A 20,350-nucleotide genomic window follows, 5' to 3' on the forward strand; every position below is an offset into this window, starting at 1 on the left:
CCAAGCCCCTAATATTGGGACCTTTGATCACTCTAGTGGTAGGTGAAGTATGAAAGCACATTTGTATCTGGCTCTTTTTGATGAAAGAGACTGTATTAATGCGAGTATTACTGTACATGGCTAGATAGTTTATATGAAGTGAGGTAGACAGTTAATGGGGGAAAAAAAAGAGGATTAAAGAAGGGCTTACAATTTTGGAATCAGTCTTCAGAAACGCAACGGAAAACGTCATGAGAATTTATTCACTGAAACCAGTCAGGAAAATAGGTTCGTAATTAGATCAGTGAGGCAGATAATAAATTTAGTATTAAGAGTTTAAGGAATTTTAGGAATTTCTGAAAAATGAGAGATCAAAGACTTGTCCAAGTTCCTTCCTATCTATCTGTTTTACCAAGTCAGAAGATTAAATCTAAATCTTAGGCTTTTGCTACAGCCCTAGACTCCCTGGGAAAAATCTAGCTTTTTCCCCAGTACAGTTTTGGACATATGGGAACCTGAACTTGAGAAGCAAGATTTTGAAAGCAGCAAGAAATACTGACCAGTTTGCTTACAACCACTGTGGAAGAAACAGTTACTTGCTGTAACTGTGGTTCTTCGCAATCTGATTCAGATGTGTATTCTACTTAGGTGCATGATTCCCCAGCACTCTGGAGCCTAAGAATTTTTCCTAGCAGTACCAGTAAAGGGTCGGTGCTTGCGCCTTGTGGGTATAGCTCCTCCCGAGACAGAATCGCCCCGATTCCCTCAGTTCCTTTGCACCAAACACCCACAGATTAGACTCTGATGCAGAGGGCACAGAGGGTGGTCACGGAAAACATATCTGCATCACACCTAGAAGAAAAGACAGTTACTTGTTCCATAACTGGTGTTCTTCGAGAGGTGTTGCTCATGTCCATTCCATATTAGGTTTGTGTGCTCACCACATGCGCTGGAAGTTTTTCCCTCAGTGGTATCATAGGGGATCGGCTCTGGTGCCCTCTGGAGTGGCACGCACATGCCGTGGTTCAAGGGGTGCCACCAGCTCTCCCCACCCTCAGTTCCTTCTTGCCACCAGTGACTGTGCTGGAACATCTACGGCTTCGGCTAGCCTTTTTTCACTTTGTTCAGTGTTTTGAACTTTTCTTGTAAAATAGTTGTACATAGTTAAGTTTCCCTTAGTGTGTTAGTGTTAAGTGTTAGTGTTTTTATTTGGTTGGTCCCGAATGGGACTTAGCCTAGGGATGGGGCATGCCCCAGTCCCCAGGCTTTAGGCCCTGCAATTGTTGCAAGAAACTGATGCCCATCAGTGATCCACATAATAGTTGTTTAAGGTGTCTCGGCGAGTCGCATTTGAGCGACAAGTGCCGTATTTGCAAGTCCTTCAAACCTCAGACTAAGAGGGAGAGAGACTTCCATCTCAAAGCACTCCTAATGGAATCAGCTCTAACCGTGGCACCGGAACAGTCGAGGTCTGACTCTGCCCTGAGCAGTGCAGCGTGGGTGTGAAGCATCCCATCGGCACGGTTGACGGATTGGCACCAATCCCCCGCCCCAGCACCTGCCAAGCAGCAAAAGAAGACTGGGAGAGGAAGATCTCCTACATCCCGCAAGGGGAAGGAGAGGGCAGGAGGGGGAGCCAAGGCCTGAGGAGGCCAGCTTGATACCTCCTACTGGGAATTGGATCCTGGCTCAGCTCAAGCAGTCCAGCCACCCCAACCCATGTCTGCCACGCCAGGCAGTAATGAGGGCCTTCGTCAGTTAGAGATCCCGTCAACGCCAGAGGCCCTGCAGGCAGCGCAGGATATCCTGGCACAACTGGGGCCGCCCACACTGCCTACGGTGGTAGCCCAGTCTAGGGGTAAACCTGCCTTGGGTCCTTTCTATCACGGGGGACATCCCACCAGCACTCACCCACACTGAGCCACCAGGCCTCCAAGGCAGAGAGGCAGGCTCGGCAAAGCCCTCATCGGTCTCTGGACTCAGGGCACCACACACAAGGCTTGAAGCGTGCCTCGCCAGTGACCTGGCACAGGCCTGCAGAGGTCCGCCCTTCCTGGCATCAACAGCACCGGAACTGGCCCAATGCTTCACCCTTGGGTTGACACCAGACAGTGGGGAAGGAGGGCGGGTCACGGAATGGACATGAGCAACACATCTCGAAGAGCACCAGTTACGGAACAGATAACTATATTTTCTTCTTCGAGTGCTTGCTCATGTCCATTCCATATTAAGTGACGCCCAAGCAGTACCAACGGAGGCGGGTAGGAGTTCATGGACGAGCAGATTGCAACACAGCTCTGCCAAACCCAGTATCATCTCTGGCCTGCTGAGTGATTGCATAATGCGCTGTGAACGTGTGAACCGAAGACCACGTTGCGGCTCTGCAAATGTCCTGGATGGGAATGTGGGCCAGAAAGGCCAGAGAGGACGCCTGGGCTCTGGTCGAATGGGCCCTTATGATCGGCGGCGGTGACAGGACCTGTGCCAGCTCGTAACAGGTCTGAATGCAGGAGGTGATCCAGTTAGAAATCCTCTGTGAGGACACCGGAAGGCCCTTCATCCTGTCCACTGTTGTGATGAAGAGTTGGGTAGACCTACGGAAGGGCTTGGTATGCTCCAGGTAAAATGCCAGGGCACATCTTGACGTCCAGGGTGTGCAGCCTCCTTTCCTCACTAGTGGTGTGCAGCTTGGAACAAAAAGCACCAGGAGGAAGATGTCCTGGTTGACATGGAAGGAAGAACCACTTTTGGCAGAAAGGCCGGATGGGGTCGCAGTTGAACTTTGTCCTTGTAGAACACAGTGTATGGTGGCTCCAATGTCAGGGCTTTAATCTCTGACACTCATCTCAGTGATGTTATCGCCACAAGGAAAGCGACCTTCCATGACAGGTGGGAAAGGGAGCAGGAGCCCAGAGGCTCAAAAGGGTGTGGGACAGGAGCCCAGACTCACAGGAAGAACCTTTTGAGGCCTCTCAGGAATCTGATCAACAAGTCATGCAAGAACACCGTCTGACCTTGGATCAACAGGTGGAAAGCGGAGATGGCTGTGAGGTGCACCCTGATGGAAGAGAGTGCTAATCCCTGGTTCTTAAGATGAAGCAGGTAATCTAAAACAGATTGCAAGGAAGAGCGCGACAGAGAGATGCTACGCTCAAATGCCTAGTGGGAGAACTTGGCCAGGTAGGTCGCTTTGGTGGAAGGCTTCCTGCTTTCCAGGAGGACTTGCTGGACCTCGTTAGAGCAGGCCTGCTCCTCTGGGTTCAACCACACAGCATCCATGCTGTGAGGAGGAGGGAGACAAGGCTGGGGTGTAGGAAGCGCCTGTGATCCTCGGAAATCAGATCCGGTCGGTCTGGAAGGGGCCAGGTCGCTACTATGCCCATCAGCATGCCGAAACAATGTTGTCATGGCCACGCCGGGGCAATTATGATGACTTGGACCTTGTCTCTCTTGATCTTTGACAGGACTCTGCTGACGGGTGGTATCAGCAGCAACACATACATCAGACCCCCTGACAATGACAGGAAGAAGGTGTTGGAGAGAGAGTCCTTGCCCAGACCTTGCAGGGAACAGAATTGATGTCATTTCCTGTTCTGCCTGGTGGTGAACAGGTCCACTTGGAGAGTTCCCCATCTCTGAAAGTGTGTTCGGGCTACCTCTGGATGGAGCGATCACTCGTGGTGAGAGAAAAAGGACCTGCTGAGGCAATCTGCCAGCGTGTTCCTGACAATCAGGGAGGTGACAGGCCTCCAGGTGGATCGCATGCTTGATGCGGAAATCCCATAGTCGGAGAGCCCGTTGACAGAGAGCCAATGAGCGTGCTCCCCCTTGCCTGTTGATGTAGAACATCAAGGCTGTATTGTCAGTCAACACTCTCACCATCTTGCCTGACAGATGCGGTAGGAAGACCTTGCAGGCCAAATGTACCTCCCTGAGCTCCTTGACATTTATGTGCAATGTCATCTCCTTCGGGGACCATGTCCCTTGTGTCTGTAGTTCGCCTAGATGTGCTCCCCAGTCAATGTCCGAAGCATCCGATATTAGTCCAACCAAGTGGCGCGGGCTGTCGAATGGAACCCCTTTCAGGACAGCCTAGGGGACAGTCCCCATTGCAGGGAGATGAGCATGGGATGACTGGGATGACTTTGCCCAGGTGATCTCTGGACTGGGAATAGACTGTCAGCAGCCACTGCTGCAATGTTCGATTTCTGAGCCTTGCATGGTGGACAACATACATACATGCTGCCATGTGGCCCAGCAAACACAGATATACCCGAGCTGTGGTTAGAAGGAACTCAATGACCCCCACAATGAGATCCACCATCATCTGGAACCTCTCCTGTGACAGGAAAGCTCTGGCACAGGTGGAGTTGAGCACCATTCTGATGAATTCTATCCTTTGCACTGGAATGAAAGTTGACTTTTTGTCATTCATGAACAGGCCCAGGGACCGGCACGTGACCTGTAGCACTGCAACATCCTGTTGGACTTGAGACCTGGAGAGGCCTTTGACCAGCCAGTCATCGAGAAACGGGTATATTTGAATACCCTGAAGCCTGAGGTAAGCTACTACCACTGACATGCACTTGGTAAACACCCTTAGGACTGTTGTTAGGCTGAAAGGTAGGACTGCAAACTGACAGTAGTCTGATCCACCCGTGAAGCACAGGAAGCATCTGTGTCCGATCCGGGAGAGGATAATGGAAGCAAGGGAGACCATACGGAACTTCAACTTCTTTAGGTATTTGTTGAGGTCTCGCAGGTCCAGGATGGGTCTTAGACCGTCTTTGGCCCTTGGGATCAGAAAGTACCGAGAATAGAATCCCTTGTTCCTGTACTCAAAGAACTTCCTCCATCACTCCTAGCTGCAGCAGGCCCCTCACATCCTGCATGAGGAGACTTTTGTGAGAAGGCTCCCTGAAGGGGGCGGAAGGTAGAAAGAAACTGGAGGGTATAGCCCTGGGCTACTGTGTTGAGGACCAGCGGTCCAAGGTTATTGCGGTCCATGCAGGGAGGAAAAAAGAAAGGCGATTGGAGAAACATAGGGAGGATGGATCCAGGGTACAGTCTGGTAGGTAGCCCTTGGGCGCACCCTCAAAATGCCTGTTTGCCACCATGCCTGTTTTGGGCGGTGCCCGACTGGGTAGAGGGTGGTGGCTCTGGCAGCATTTGTTGCCTCTGCTCTTCTTATGAGCGGTCTCTTGCCTGGGTTGGCTCCCTTGACCCTGTGGGCTATTGCAGCTTGAACCGCTTACAGGCCTGACTCATGATGTAGAGCCCTAGGGTTTTCAATGTAGTACAGGAGTCCTTCAACCTGTGTAATTTATTGTCTGCTCAGCAAACAGCGCTTGGACATTGAAGGGAAGGTCCTGTATCGACTGTTGGGCCTCCATTGACAAGCCTGAGAGGAGGAGTCAGAACACCCTCCGCATGGAGTGGCAGAGGCTATGGTGCATGCTACAGAGTCCACCACATCCAAGGCTGCTTGCAGGGCTGTTCTGGCCACAGCCTTGCCCTTGAGGATCACCCAGAACTCCGTCCTGGTGTCCTCAAAAAGTGAATCCTCAAACTTGGCCATGGCTTGCCACATATTGAAATCTTGGCAGTTGGCTACCCTCATCTGGGGAATTAATAAACCTTAAGTCCAAACAAATCCAGCCTCTTTGAGTCTTCTCAGTCTCTGCAGCCAGGAGAAGAGAGCTTCCACTCTCTGGCTTTGCCCCTTTCTGTCTGCCCCTTGGCTTCTTTCCCGAGGCTTTTATCTCATGAGTATCTCATGAGATGGGTCCCTTAAGACAGACAGGGAGGGCGTGTTTGTGGGGGAGGAGGAGTGGAGAGGAACTGGATAGCACAGATCGATTTGATGATGCTTAGGAACCAGCTATTGCTTGTAATCGAGCCCCAAAAACTTTGTCAAAAGTAATCCAGCATGTCTCTGAACAAAAGTGGGATAAAGGAAGCATTGACTAGACCACTGCTCTGGACCAAAAGAATCAAAATGGGCACTTGGGGGTGCCGGGGGAAGGTATGTCAACTGGCCAAACTCTAGACCCAACTGCCTCCTCCTCTGGGATCTACACCCCTTTCTGGGATAATCCCGCTTCTCCCAAGGAGGAAAAGGGTGCCCAAAGGTGCTTTGCGGATGGTATTGTTGCTGCTGTTGGCCACTGATGTGGCGCCTCTGCACCGAATGTATATATACCCCCCAAGGAACGTAGGGTGGCCCTAGAATCCTTGAAGGAGTGCAAGGTCTCATCTGTCTTGTCCGAAAACAAAACCCGGTCATGAAAGGGAAAATCCTCTACGGCCTGCTGCACATCGGGAACAATGCCCAAATTCTGCAGGGAGGAACATATGTGCAACCCAATTGGCACTGCTACTGAAGATCTCCAATCTCAGGCACACAGGGCACTGCTGGACCTATAGTAGAGCACCCATAGGGACACTACTTGAAGAACCAGCGGCAACACTCTCGCAACCTGAGGGTGACCTCTAATCTGACACAGGCCTCTGAGGCTGAAGCAGGCCACATGGCCTGTTCAAGCAGGTGATGCTTCATGTGAAGGTCCTTTGCCTGAGTACATTTAATGAACAATCTACAGCTCAAACACTGATCCTTGGTGTGGGCCTCACTCACACACAGCAAGCTCCATGTGTGAGGATCATTGTTGGGGGATCACTCCCCCACACGATGGACAATGTTTAAACCCCAGTGAAGGCATCACAGGGGAATACTTAACTAAATACGACTAACACTAAGGGCACGATTAATTATATACTACTAGAAAAAAAAACCCCAAACACTAAAATAGTGAGAGACTGTGATGTTTAGGCCACACAGAGATCAGACTCTAGCCACAGGCAGTACGAAGGAACTGAGTTTGGAGACAGGAAGTGCCACCTCATGTAGCCAGGGGAGGGGCTGTGGCCATGAGACGCAAGTGCTGCCTCATTATGGGTACTGCTAGGCAAAATCTGTGGCTCTGATGTTCTGGGCGCATACACATCTAAGTGGAATACATGGCTTCATCTAGTCGAAGAACTAAAATCTTTTCAGACTATACTTCTGCACTGGCGAAATGTAACAGAGTTCTTCTAAAGTTAAAAAAAGAGATGAGCCAAAGAGGGGCTTAAATCCAGGAACGCTATATCCAGGAGGTTATATGTGGAACAAAGTGTAAATTTTTTAATAAGTATTAGTCAAATTTTACAGAAATTAATGTGAAGACTTACGGGTATATCATAAAGACTAATCCCAAGTCTTTAGCAGATGTTTAAAGATTAAACTATTTAAACTAGCATTTCTTAAAAAATATATTGCATTTGCTTTTAAAAGGGCTTCTTTATACCCAATGCAGAAAAAATCAACCCCAGCACATTACTGCACTATGAGAAATCAGTTAAACAGGAGAAGGGACAATACCAACCTTGGAAGGTACTGAGATATTTTTAATCTTGTAAATTACTCAGACATTAGAGTGATTAAAAACAAACAAATACAAATTTTTTAATTGCTTGATGCAATCCTCTCAAACAGTTTCTTTCAGTCACATACACTAAATAGTGGTGCAATGGTGACTGCTGAGAGCATGTACTGTAAACCAAAATGCCCCCCCCTCCAAATTTTTAGACAAGTAGATACTAAAAACTTGATACCTCATTTATTTGGCATACCAATGAAAAACATTAAAGAACAGTACCTTTCTGTGTTCTGACACCAGTATTCTCAGCTGTAATTCTATCTCATTGCTTATTACTGCAGCATCTATTGTGGAAGCACAAAGAGGGGGGAAAGGAGGAAGTGAAGTTGTGGCCCCTGGAGAACACACAGATTTGATTGCTTCTCCACTCATTGGTTTCCATTTAGATTCATCATGCAGGTCGAACACACAGACTTCCACTGCATCGGAGGGCTGGCAATTCCCCAAGAACGTCTGATGATTAAAGACACATCCTACTGTTCGATAAGGATACATTGGCTTGGGTTGTTCAACAAGTGGAGGGTCATCCGGATTGATAGGAGTGTGGATGTATCTAAAGATCAAAAAGGTATGCTATTATATTAAGAATATTTTGAAGTAAATAAATGTTTACTTTATTGGGAGAGGGTTACAAGATATAAATATTTAGCTGGCATAGAAATACAGTGAGATTGTTTCACTATGAAAGAACCTTGCATCACAAATTACTTTTCTTAATTTAAATTTTGTCCCCCCGCCCTTTTTTAAAAATTTACATTAAAAGGTACTATGACTAAACTAACATTTTTCTTTTATTCTTATTGTAATGAGATGCTCCAAGATATCACTACTGTTCTGCAGATGGAAGGTGTTTAAAACCAGCATGGGATCACATGAAATCCTACACTCTTGCCCCCACTTCACCTTCACTGAACATTCTTACATAAACTTCCATTCTGGGTAACAATCCATTTATTCATACTTGCATGAAATGTATCGTTTGTTTAGTTCATATTATGTAGTGCAGTCAGCTGATGAGCAACTGCTTCTCTTAAAGCTTCAAAGAGATCAGTCAGTGAATTAATGTTGCTGTGCCATTCTCTCACTTCAGTCATTTTGGAGGAGCATAGGGTGCTATGCTAGGGTGCTCTGTATTTTAGAGTATATAGGGTATATTTCTTAAAATCCTTCTTGTCCAATTGTTATGTGATATTGCATTGTTCAAGTAATACCACCTCCGGAGCAGAAAGATACATGTGCAAAATAAAAAGAAAAATACAAAAAAAAAAAAATAATAATAACTAGGGAGCACTCTTACTACTCACTGGTACTGTGTGAGCACTGGCCTTCCCCTCAACTGCACTCACTGCATTTGCTTTTAAAAGAAAAATGTCAAACTAACTACTTTTAAAGATACAGATATAGATAGACAGATATTTTATTCTCTTCCCCTCTCCTTTTTTGTGTGGAACATAGGGCCTTCACCACTGCCTTTCCTGTTTGCTGGTCTCCTTAGCTTCTTCCTGTGTCATTCTGATTGCTTTCAGTTTTCCATATCTTTGGTCTATTCATCACCTCTTGCCCTGGTAATTCCAGTCCAACACCTAACTTATTTAGTTTTTTCCTCCATTTATTTCACAGCAATCTCCATTTTCATTCTGTCCTATCAGTTTCTGTTTCATTCTTCTCTAGATTCTTTGTGATTTTTTTTTCTGGCCATCTGGTATTGAGCATTTGTCTAAGGCAGCTGTTTATGGAAAATTGGAGTTTAGATTGTAAGGTTGATAAGTTTCCAAGTGTCAGCACCATATAATAAGACCGACTTCACAATTGTGTTAAATATTTAAAGTTTAGTTTGGAAGACAAGAGTTACATTTCTCCAAATCATCCATAGAGTTAGAAAGGCATGTCTGGCTTGTGCTATTTTAGCTTTAAGGTCTTTGATTATTCCACATGTTGTACTTACAATGCTGCCAGGATATGTGAAATATCGGACTTCTTCTAAGTCAGTCCAGAAAATGTTATTGCTGTTTCCTGTGCGTTAATTCTCGTATTAATTTTCTCTGTGGTGATTTTCAACCCTACTAATGGTGCAAAGGCCTGGAGATCACAGAGACATGCAAGCCAATACAAATGCATTAGCAGACAAATGGAATAGCAAATTGATATCATCTGCAAAATTAAGGTCCTCTAACCTGTATGCCCTGGTCTACACTAGGACTTTAGGTCGAATTTAGCTGCGTTAAATCGAAGTAAACCTGCACCCATCCACATGATGAAGCCCTTTATTTCGACTTAAAGGGCTCTTAAAATCGATTTCCTTACTCCACCCCTGACAAGTGGATTAGCGCTTAAAGCGGCCTTGCCGGTTCAAATTTGGGGTACTGTGGACACAATTCAACGGTATTGGCCTCCGGGAGCTATCCCAGAGTGCTCCATTGTAACCGCTCTGGACAGCACTCTCAACTCAGATGCACTGGCCTGGTAGACAGGAAAAGAACCGCGAACTTTTGCATCTCATTTCCTGTTTGGCCAGCGTGGCAAGCTGCAGGTGACCATGCGAAGCTCATCAGCAGAGGTGACCATGATGGAGTCCCAGAATCGCAAAAGAGCTCCAGCATGGACCGAATGGGAGGTACGGGATCTGATCGCTGTTTAGGGAGAGGAATCCGTGCTATCAGAACTCCATTCCAGTTTTCGAAATGCCAAAACCTTTGTCAAAATCTCCCAGGGCATGAAGGACAGAGGCCATAACAGGGACCCGAAGCAGTGCCGCGTGAAACTGAAGGAGCTGAGGCAAGCCTACCAGAAAACCAGAGAGGCGAACGGCCGCTCCGGGTCAGAGCCCAAACATGCCGCTTCTATGATGAGCTGCGTGCCATTTTAGGGGGTTCAGCCAACACTACCCCAGCCGTGTTGTTTGACTCCTTCAATGGAGATGGAGGCAACACAGAAGCAGGTTTTGGGGACGAAGATGATGATGTTGTTGTTGTTGTAGATAGCTCACAGCAAGCAAGTGGAGAAACCGGTTTTCCCGACAGCCAGGAACTGTTTCTAACCCTGGACCTGGAGCCAGTATCCCCTGAACCCACCCAAGGCTGCTTCCTGGACCCGGCAGGCAGAGAAGGTACCTCTGGTGAGTGTACCTTTTAAAATACTATATATGGTTTAAAAGCAAGCATGTGAAAGGATTACTTTGCCCTGGCATTCGCGGCTCTCCTGCATGTACTCCCAAAGCCTTTGCAAAAGGTTTCTGGGCAGGGCAGCCTTATTGCGTCCTTCATGGTAGGACACTTTACCACTCCAGGCCAGTAACACGTATTCGGGAATCATTGTACAACAAAGTATTGCAGTGTATGTTTGCTGGCGTTCAAACAACATCCGTTCTTTATCTCTCTGTGTTATCCTCAGGAGAGTGAAATATAATTCATGGTCACCTGGTTGAAATAGAGTGCTTTTCTTCAGGGGACACTCAGAGGAGCCCATTCCTGCTGGGCTGTTTGCCTGTGGCTAAACAGAAATGTTCCCCGCTGTTAGCCACAGGGAGAGGGGGAGAGGGTTGAGGGGGTAGCCACGCGGTGGGGGGAGGCAAAATGAGACCTTGTAACGAAAGCACATGTGCTATGTATGTAATGTTAACAGCAAGGTTTACCCTGAAAGAGTGTAGCCACTGTTTTATAAAATGTGTCTTTTTAAATACCGCTGTCCCTTTTTTTTTCTCCACCAGCTGCATGTGTTTCAATGATCACAGGATCTTCTCCTTCCCAGAGGCTAGTGAAGATTAGAAAGAAAAAAAAAAAATGCACTCGAGATGAAATGTTCTCCGAGCTCATGCTGTTCTCCCACACTGACAGAGCACAGAGGAATGCGTGGAGGCAAATAATGTCAGAGTGCAGGAAAGCACAAAATGACCGGGAGGAGAGGTGGCCGGCTGAAGAGAGAGCTGAAGCTCAAATGTGGCGGCAGCGTGATGAGAGGAGGCAGGATTCAATGCTGAGGCTGCTGGAGGACCAAACCAGTATGCTCCAATGTATGGTTGAGCTGCAGCAAAGGCAGTTGGAGCACAGACTGCCACTACAACCCCTGTGTAACCAACCGCCGTCCTCCCCAAGTTCCATAGCCTCCACACCCAGACGCCCAAGAACGCAGTGGGGGGGCCTCCGGCCAACCAGTCACTCCACCACAGAGGATTGCCCAAAAAAAAAAAAGAAGGCTGGCATTCAATAAATTTTAAAGTTGTAAACTTTTAAAGTGCTGTGCTTAAAGTGCTGTGTGGCATTTTCCTTCCCTCCTCCACCACCCCTCCTGGGCTACCTTGGTAGTCATCCCCCTATTTGTGTGATGAATGAATAAAGAATGCATGAATGTGAAGCAACAATGACTTTATTGCCTCTGCAAGCGGTGATCGAAGGGAGGACGGGCGGGTGGTTAGCTTACAGGGAAGTAGAGTGAACCAAGGGGCGGGGGGTTTCATCAAGGAGAAAGAAACAGAACTTTCACACCATAGCCTGGCCAATCATGAAACTGGTTTTCAAAGCTTCTCTGATGCGTACCGCGCCCTCCTGTGCTCTTCTAACCGCCCTGGTGTCTGGCTGCGCGTAACCAGCAGCCAGGCGATTTGCCTCAACCTCCCACCCCGCCATAAACGTCTCCCCCTTACTCTCACAGATATTGTGGAGCACACAGCAAGCAGTAATAACAGTGGGAATATTGGTTTCGCTGAGGTCTAAGCGAGTCAGTAAACTGCGCCAGCGCGCCTTTAAACGTCCAAATGCACATTCTACCACCATTCTGCACTTGCTCAGCCTGTAGTTGAACAGCTCCTGACTACTGTCCAGGCTGCCTGTGTACGGCTTCATAAGCCATGGCATTAAGGGGTAGGCTGGGTCCCCAAGGATAACTATAGGCATTTCAACATCCCCAATGGTTATTTTCTGGTCTGGGAATAAAGTCCCTTTCTGCAGCTTTTGAAACAGACCAGAGTTCCTGAAGATGCGAGCGTCATGTACCTTTCCCGGCCATCCCACATTGATGTTGGTGAAACGTCCCTTGTGATCCACCAGAGCTTGCAGCACTATCGAAAAGTACCCCTTGCGGTTTATGTACTCGGCGGCTTGGTGCTCCGGTGCCAAGATAGGGATATGGGTTCTGTCTATGGCCCCACCACAGTTAGGGAATCCCATTGCAGCAAAGCCATCCACTATGTCCTGCACATTTCCCAGGGTCACTACCCTTGATATCAGCAGATCTTTGATTGCGTAGGCTACTTGCATCACAGCAGCCCCCACAGTAGATTTGCCCACTCCAAATTGATTCCCAAATGACCGGTAGCTGTCTGGCGTTGCAAGCTTCCACAGGGCTATCGCCACTCGCTTCTCAACTGTGAGGGCTGCTCTCATCTTGGTAAAGCAAGTCACAAAGTTCCATGAAAGTGCCCTTACGCATGCGAAAGTTTCGCAGTCACTGGGAATCGTCCCAGACCTGCAACACTATGCGGTCCCACCAGTCTGTGCTTGTTTCCCGAGCCCAGAATCGGCGTTCCACAGCACGAACCTGCCCCATTAGCACCATGTTGCATGCATTGGCAGGGCCCATGCTTTCAGAGAAATCTGTGTCCATGTCCTGATCACTCACGTGACCGCGCGGACGTCGCCTCCTCGCCTGGTATCACTCTGCCAGGTTCTGGTGCTGCATATACTGCTGGATAATGCATGTGGTGTTTAATGTGCTCCTAATTGCCAAAGTGAGCTGAGTGGCCTCAATGCTTGCCTTGGTATGGTGTCCACACAGAAAAAAGGCGTGGAATGATTGTCTGCCATTGCTCTGACGGAGGGAGGGGCGACTGACGACACGGCTTACAGGTTGGCTTCAGGGAGCTAAAAATCAACAAAGGGGGTGTCTTTACATCAAGGAGTATTTCAGGCAGGACTTCACAGAGGGTTCCAATAAGAAATGGTGCACCTAAGTTATTGTTCTTATTGGAACAAGGAGGTTAGTCTGGCCTCTGATTGATACATGGCTAGATTTACCTCGCTGCACCTTCCCTGTGAGTGACTGCAGTGTGACCTAGAGGAATGAGTCCCCTAGACGGGGGAGGAGGCAAATGAGTACAAAACAAATCTGGTCTATTTCTTGTTTTGATCCACTCCATCTATCTTTTACATCTTTGGCTGGCAGCAGACGGTGCAGAAGGACTGCATGCCATCCACATCTCATGGCTGCTCGGCAGAAGATGGTACAGTACGACCGCTAGCCATCCTCATCTCTTGCCTGCCCGGCAGAAGATGGTACAATACGACTGCTAGCAATCCGTATCGCCTGCCCGCTCACCATAAGACGGTTCAATAGGACTGACTGCAGGACTAAAGAGAATGACCTGGTCAAGTCACTCCAAATTTAGTCCCTGTGCCCATGTTTGCCCAGGTGCTCCCGGCTGACGTGGCCAGGAGCACCTCGGACACGACGATGACGGCTACCAGTCATATTGCACCGTCTGCTGCCAGAAGGCAATGGGTTGCTGCTACTGTGTAGCAATGCCGTACCGCGTCTGCCAGCACCCAGGAGACATACGGTGACGGTTACCTGAGCGGGCTCCATGCTTGCCGTGGTATGGCGTCTGCACAGGTAACTCAGGAAAAAAGGCGCGAAACGACTGTCTGCCCTTGCTTTCACGGAGGGAGGGAGGGAACGGGGGCCTGACGATATGTACCCAGAACCACCCGAGACAATGTTTTAGCCCCATCAGGGATTGGGATCTCAACCCAGAATTCCAATGGGCAGCGGAGACTACGGGAACTGTGGGCTAGCTACCCACAGTGCAACGCTCCGGAAGTCGACTCTAGCCTCGGTACTGTGGAAGCACTCTGCCGAGTAAATGCACTTAATGCACTTAGAGCATTTTCTGTGGGGGGACACACACTCGAATATATAAAACTGATTTCTAAAAAACCGACTTCTATAAATTTGACCTTATTCCGTAGTATAGACATACCCTATGTGAGAGTCTATTGTATGCCACTTGGGTGTTCTATGGTTTTTGTCATTAACCAATCACTACCAGTAAAAAGATCATGGATGACGTAAGACATCCTTGTCCGATGCTCGCAATAACTTTGAATGCTTTAGTCACGTATTACTTGGCATTTCCTATTTTAATAGATGATCGGAACTGTGTACACAAATTTTTGAGGGATTCTATAGTGGCATAGCAACTTCCATCAAACTGTTCTGTCACTGTATCAAAGGGTTTGGAAATCAGTAAAATTCATATAAACTGGTGACTGTCATTTGATCAACAGTTCTATGATGATACATAGGTTTACTATGTGATCGATACATGATTTTTCCTGTCTGAATCGTTGCCTATTCTTAGCACAACCTTGAATCTACCATTTTCTTTATTCTGGCTAGAATAATAAAAGTGTAAGTACCTTACCTGGGATAGACAGTAGTTGAATGCCCTTCCAGTTTTCACACTGACTGAGGTCTTCTTTCTTTGGAAGCTTCATATATGACCCTTTTTTCACGATTTCATATTTTTTCTTCTTTTTTATCATCAGCCCATCAAAATGTCCACTGTGTTCCTCAAGTCTGCCTTAAGGACCTCAATTAGTATATTATCTGGCCCCCGTGCCTTTCCACTTTTTAAACTGATTGACTGCTTTCTCTACTTCTACTCTCCTGATAGGTCCTAGCTCATCATCTATTTCTTCTTCTTCTGTACTTGGGAAATTGGCCACTGGCTTGCCATTCAACTGTTGACTCAAGTACTTCCTCCATGTATTTAGTTCTTCTGAGGTCTTGGTTGTTAGGTTGATATTTGTTTTTCTTTCTGACAACTGTCTAATGATGTTGTACAGTGTCTTAGTGTCATTTTGGGCTGAAGTAGTCTATGCATCTGTTGCCATTTTATCTATAAAGTTTCATTTGCCTTTCCTAGCACTCCTTTTGGCCTCTTTTTGTTCTTTACAGTATATTTCTCCTGGAGTCACCGCATCTTGTGTTCTTGTTACTATTTAGTTTATTTAATTTTGCATCTTCTGTTTTATACCATATACCCTCAGATAACCATTTGTTGTGATGTTTCTTCCTGAATGTCAGCACTCCTTCACATGTTTTAGTGAAAGTTTCCTTTACCCGTTTTCATTTGCTTTCTGCTGTCCATCATCTTAATCTTCAAGTACCTCGTATCTGTTTGCTAGCTTTTTGTGTTGTCATCTGTTTTAGCTTGGTGATGTTGTGATATAGACATCCTGTTATTCAGATCTCTTCTTTGTTCTTATTTCTGTTATCAATTTAGCTATCACTAGTGTGCAGTGCATTCCCCCATCTTCTAAACGTCTTCATTTGTGCCGAACTGTAACATGACCAATTTGGTTCCCTGTTGTGTGGTCTGGTTACCTCCAACTTATGAATTATATGGTGTGAGAAGATAGTTCCTCCAGTGACCAAGTCATTCATTCCACAAAAATCAGCAAACATTTCACCATTTTCATTCACTTGAACAAAATCTTGTTTCAAGCAAGAAGTGCTGTGAGTTTGTTTTTTAAATGAATATTGAGCATTTGGAGGACTTTCCTAACTAGATATTACTTGCAAAGTAACTGCTGGTCCTAAACTATTTAAGCGTACCTCTTTAAGCAAAACATTCTAAATGCATAATGAGTTAAAGATCAGTCTGAGGCCAGAGCAGGCCAAAGTCAAAAAGTCAGAGTCCATTACCAAACTGAAAGCATGGGAGAGAACCAGGATTAGGATGGGACAGGGTCTTGCACCGGGCTCAGCAAGGGTCCTAAGCTGAAGACAGTAAACCAAGATCAGGGTCAGGAGCCAGACCAAAGTTGACAGATAAGAGTCCGGAATCCAGGCGACTCACAGCGAGCAGTGATGAGGAAGGGATCTAGGACAAAAGAGGTCTGCGTTGCTCAGACAACTCCCAGAAATGGCCTCCTGGTTTATATGGAGAGTGCCAGCCAATCATGTAATCATGGAGGGCTGTTCTCATGCTCCTTAGGGCAGGACTTCCTGCAGGGCTTAGCCTCTCAGTACTTCTGGGTGGCAACTCCTCCGGGGCTCCTGGCTGTGATAAGGAAATGGCATTTGCCTCATACCCGGCAGCGCCTTGTTCTAGTGCCATGGGTTTTTACACAGACCCAAAAGATGGGAACCTGCAATGACATTACCTATGTTTGGAAAATATATTTTACATTATCTTAATTCCCCTAAACTCATTTTACTCACCTGTGTCCCGTTAAACTCTCCCAAAAAGTGATGGTTCCATCAGTCCCACAAGTCATTACCCATGTGTGAGGGACTCCTTTTGCTTTTGTTCCTACACAAACAAAGGCTTCCAATCCATATCCAAGGAGAAGGCTACACAGAAGGTTAGCATGATCTTCACAGTCACCCTAGATAACAAATGTATTTTTTATTAACCACATGAACACATATTGCAGTAATTTTTAAGTCTTCTAGTCATGGTGCCCCAAGCCTTTTTTTAAAAATAATTTATCTACAAAAAGAGCACAGCAAAACAATAGTAGGTATTTTTAAAAATGAGCAATGTGTGTGTTATCAAGTATCTTGCAATTCTTTTGTGAATATATTACTCATAGAAAGTGGCAGGTTTGACAACCATGGAGACTGTACTACCTAGAGGACAGGTACAGCAAAGAAATAGTAAGAAACAAGCCATACATACAATACTCACTCGAGGGCAAGTTCATGCATTAACCTGCCAGTGTGCCTCAGCTGCATCCCAGAAGCAATATTTCTAAGGGGCATGAGATATGTGCCACTTTCCATCCCCGTTACATTTTCATCCTCTCAGAGGAGACTGACAGTTTTATTTGTGGTGGTTTCATCATGTGGACACCTGACCACTAGGAACTTGACTGAGATCTCCAACTCATTTCACAGACAAACTTATTATTCTATTCTGGTGGCCTGTTAAATCTCTCCACCTGACAAGTCTCTTGGTTCTCTGTGAGGTATTGCTTCATTTCCTCTAAGAGAGACTAAAAAACACCCCCAAAAATAAAAACAAAAATTTCATTTTGAACTGAAACAATCAGTGTGATGCAATTTTTAAGAAAACTTTTGTTCTGTCTCTTGAATCACACTCTGGGTATGAGTATTATTCAAGAATATTTCTACTTATTTTATTTTAGAGTGACTTTAAACCAAAACAGGAGCTGGAAGAACATCAACACAGGAAGCAGTCCTGTTAAATAGTAAAGGTACAAAAATCAGGCAAGTATCTGCTGGAAATATAACAAAAGCTCTATTGCATTATCACACACTTAAGGTAATAATTAAGCCAAATTACAAAACAATTTGAAAAAAAAAAAAAGAGAAGTTTTAGATTTTATTTCTCAAGTTTTTTTTAAGATCATTAAGCAATTAAGTTTTTTTTTAAAAATCTCAGTAATGGTTAAAAGAAAATTAATGCAGCTAAATACAACTCTCAACTACAAAAGAACATCTTTCAGAAGTTGTAAAGCAATTATTTGAAATATATACCGAATAATTCCAAGAATGAATTAAATACTGAAAGCGATCTCAGATATCCTAAAGTTAGCTGAGATTTTATAAAACTGTGACTCAAATATTACGTCAGAGTTTTGCATTTCTCCAACAAAAACATATGGTTTCCAAATTTTTACAAAAAAGATCAGAAGTTGTTTTCCTTAAAATACATCTATTCTCACCTCTAAGAAAAAAAGTTTTCCAAAAGTACTGCATGAAGCATAACACTCCAGTACAGACAATGAGTCTTTTCAGAAAAATTGACTACTGCATTCCTCAATTATTCTAATGATGTTGTATGTTTTGCTAAATTTATTATTTTATACCCCGAAGAGGTTTCAATGCTAATGTAAAACCCCCTAAAAAGCACTTACTGAAAGCAATGTTGGTGAGTCTATAGAGCCCCCACCTGATATTAGGGGTCATTATGATGTTGAAGGATAAGAAATTAAACCAAGATTCTATCCATTTGTGCTCATTAAAGATCCCATGGACCTTTCATAGGAATAGTGTAATATTCTAATTCTAATATTCAAATTTTAAATGTGGGAAACTACATTTGCCTATTTAAATTCTGTCTGCAATTTCAGTTGGCTATGGTATTCTGCACTTCCTATGATAAACATACAGGTGTAATTATTTTTTATGGTTTAACCCTTCAGAGGTGGCAGCACTTTAGTGGTGGTGGGGGGGGGGGGTGTACAGAAGATTCTTGCTTCTCTTTGTTGCAGTCTGTGATTATTCGTGATGAAAGAAGATATTTATTCAGATATACAGTAGATGCAATCCATAAACTGTACAGTCCCTACTCATCTAATGTACATTGTGAAAATTGAAAACAAAGATTTGTTTCCAACCTGTTTATAGCATAACCCCCCTCAGAAAGAGAGGCTTGTAAGAGACTTTTCACCTTTCTATGGATCATTCAAAACATTCTTTGCCTATTGTTTAATGTATATGTCATGATATGAAAAATACATGATAGGCACGGGTTATCATTTGTAATTTAGAACATATCCCCTTCGAAATAGAGTTTAATGTGTATATTTTTCAACGTATAAAATATTAGTCACTTTAAATAATTAAAAATATAGCACTGCAGTTACACAAAGGAATATCCCATTATACCTTATTTCTACACAGAAAAGCCAGAAGCGTGCACCACTGTTCTTGTTTACCACCACCTCCTCCAATGACAGGGGCTCTTTCATAACCAAGGACATTAACAAATCTTGCAGCTTGCCTGGGTGTGTCCAGCAACCGGCCTGCTCGAAGTGGTCTGACATATGAACACACTGGACGGTTTATCCCATTTTCATCCTGAACATTAAAAAAAAAATTGTGATGAATGGGGATTAACCAAAGTTCCGTGTGAAAACAAAATGCCATCAATCTTTTCTGGGAATGAACAGCTGCACAGCAAGATGAAACCTGTGTGTAGCTAACTCTGATCTTTTGCTTTAAAAGTAGAAGTAATTTAAAAAAAAATTCTTTGATTTGCTTTTCTTTTGTTTTTAATGCCCTTTTAGAAGCAAAGTAAACAGTATTAAAAGGAAAAATTAAAATTAAGTGAATTTAGCCTTGGTTAAAAAGTGCCAGATTGACCACAGATAGTCCTTGAATCCATAGAACAGGCACAACAAGGTAGTAGCAGTACTAGCTTCAACTTCATCCTCCCCTTCTAGGAATGAGAAGTCGCTCAGCCAATCTTTGACAGCTCTGCTGAGATTGGTAACAAGGGTGTTAATTTTATTTATAAAGTGCACCCACTCCAGAGTAACTCAGGGTGCCACACAGGCAACTGCATAAAATTATAAAATCTTTTCATTAAGTATCATATAATGTAAAATGCAAAGACAAAAAATATTAAAACTAAAGAGGGAAGAAGTTCCTGCATAAAAGACAAAAAAGGTCCTGACAGTAAACATTCACCAGCTCATTCTAAAGACCTATTTAACATGGTCACATGGCAATAAACCTTTAGGTTACTGCCAATCAGGGCTGGATTTGAGCTACGGATATACATCCTAATTCCAATGCCTCCCACAATATTTCAAGGTAAAATATATTGTATCATCATTATTTTTATGCATATTGGGGTTATTTTAAGTCATACAAAATCAAGTAGATACTAATAATTCTTAGATATTCCTCAACATCTCCAAGAAATCAGAATGAGAAGAAGATTCTGAAAGATCTCCTATCGGGTTATGAGGAATGCCTGCAGCATCAGCTTCTTCATAATTTTAAGACAGTTTCAAGCAGTATAGAAAGTTCACTTTTACCACTGCAATATCACATGGTCAAGCAAAACTAGTAGTAAGTTATACAGGTCACGCTAATAAAACCTTTTAACATACATATTCTGTATAATGTACACTAAC

At 44.8% G+C, this 20,350-nt stretch overlaps 1 protein-coding gene and 1 long non-coding RNA gene across 6 annotated transcripts in view; one reads left to right on the forward strand and one right to left on the reverse strand.

The window, feature by feature from the left end:
• CEP76 (centrosomal protein 76) overlaps positions 1-20,350 on the reverse strand; it is a 45,615-nt gene that overhangs the window by 4,684 nt on the left and 20,581 nt on the right. For all 5 annotated transcript variants that reach the window (XM_084620680.1, XM_084620677.1, XM_084620679.1 and 2 more), the window contains 3 exons: positions 19,095-19,286; positions 16,680-16,846; positions 7,680-8,013 (listed from right to left, as the gene is read on the reverse strand). In XM_084620680.1, coding sequence (XP_084476806.1) covers positions 7,680-8,013; positions 16,680-16,846; positions 19,095-19,286 — 693 coding nt within the window. The remainder of the gene's footprint in view (positions 1-7,679; positions 8,014-16,679; positions 16,847-19,094; positions 19,287-20,350) is intronic.
• LOC311516526 lies at positions 472-8,656 on the forward strand. Its single transcript, XR_014710432.1, has 3 exons — positions 472-4,540; positions 7,847-8,028; positions 8,271-8,656. It is a non-coding gene; the product is annotated as an uncharacterized lncRNA (long non-coding RNA).

This window comes from Lepidochelys olivacea (genome assembly GCF_965140295.1).
Source record: "Lepidochelys olivacea isolate rLepOli2 genome assembly, chromosome: 2".
Taxonomy (NCBI): domain Eukaryota; kingdom Metazoa; phylum Chordata; order Testudines; family Cheloniidae; genus Lepidochelys; species Lepidochelys olivacea.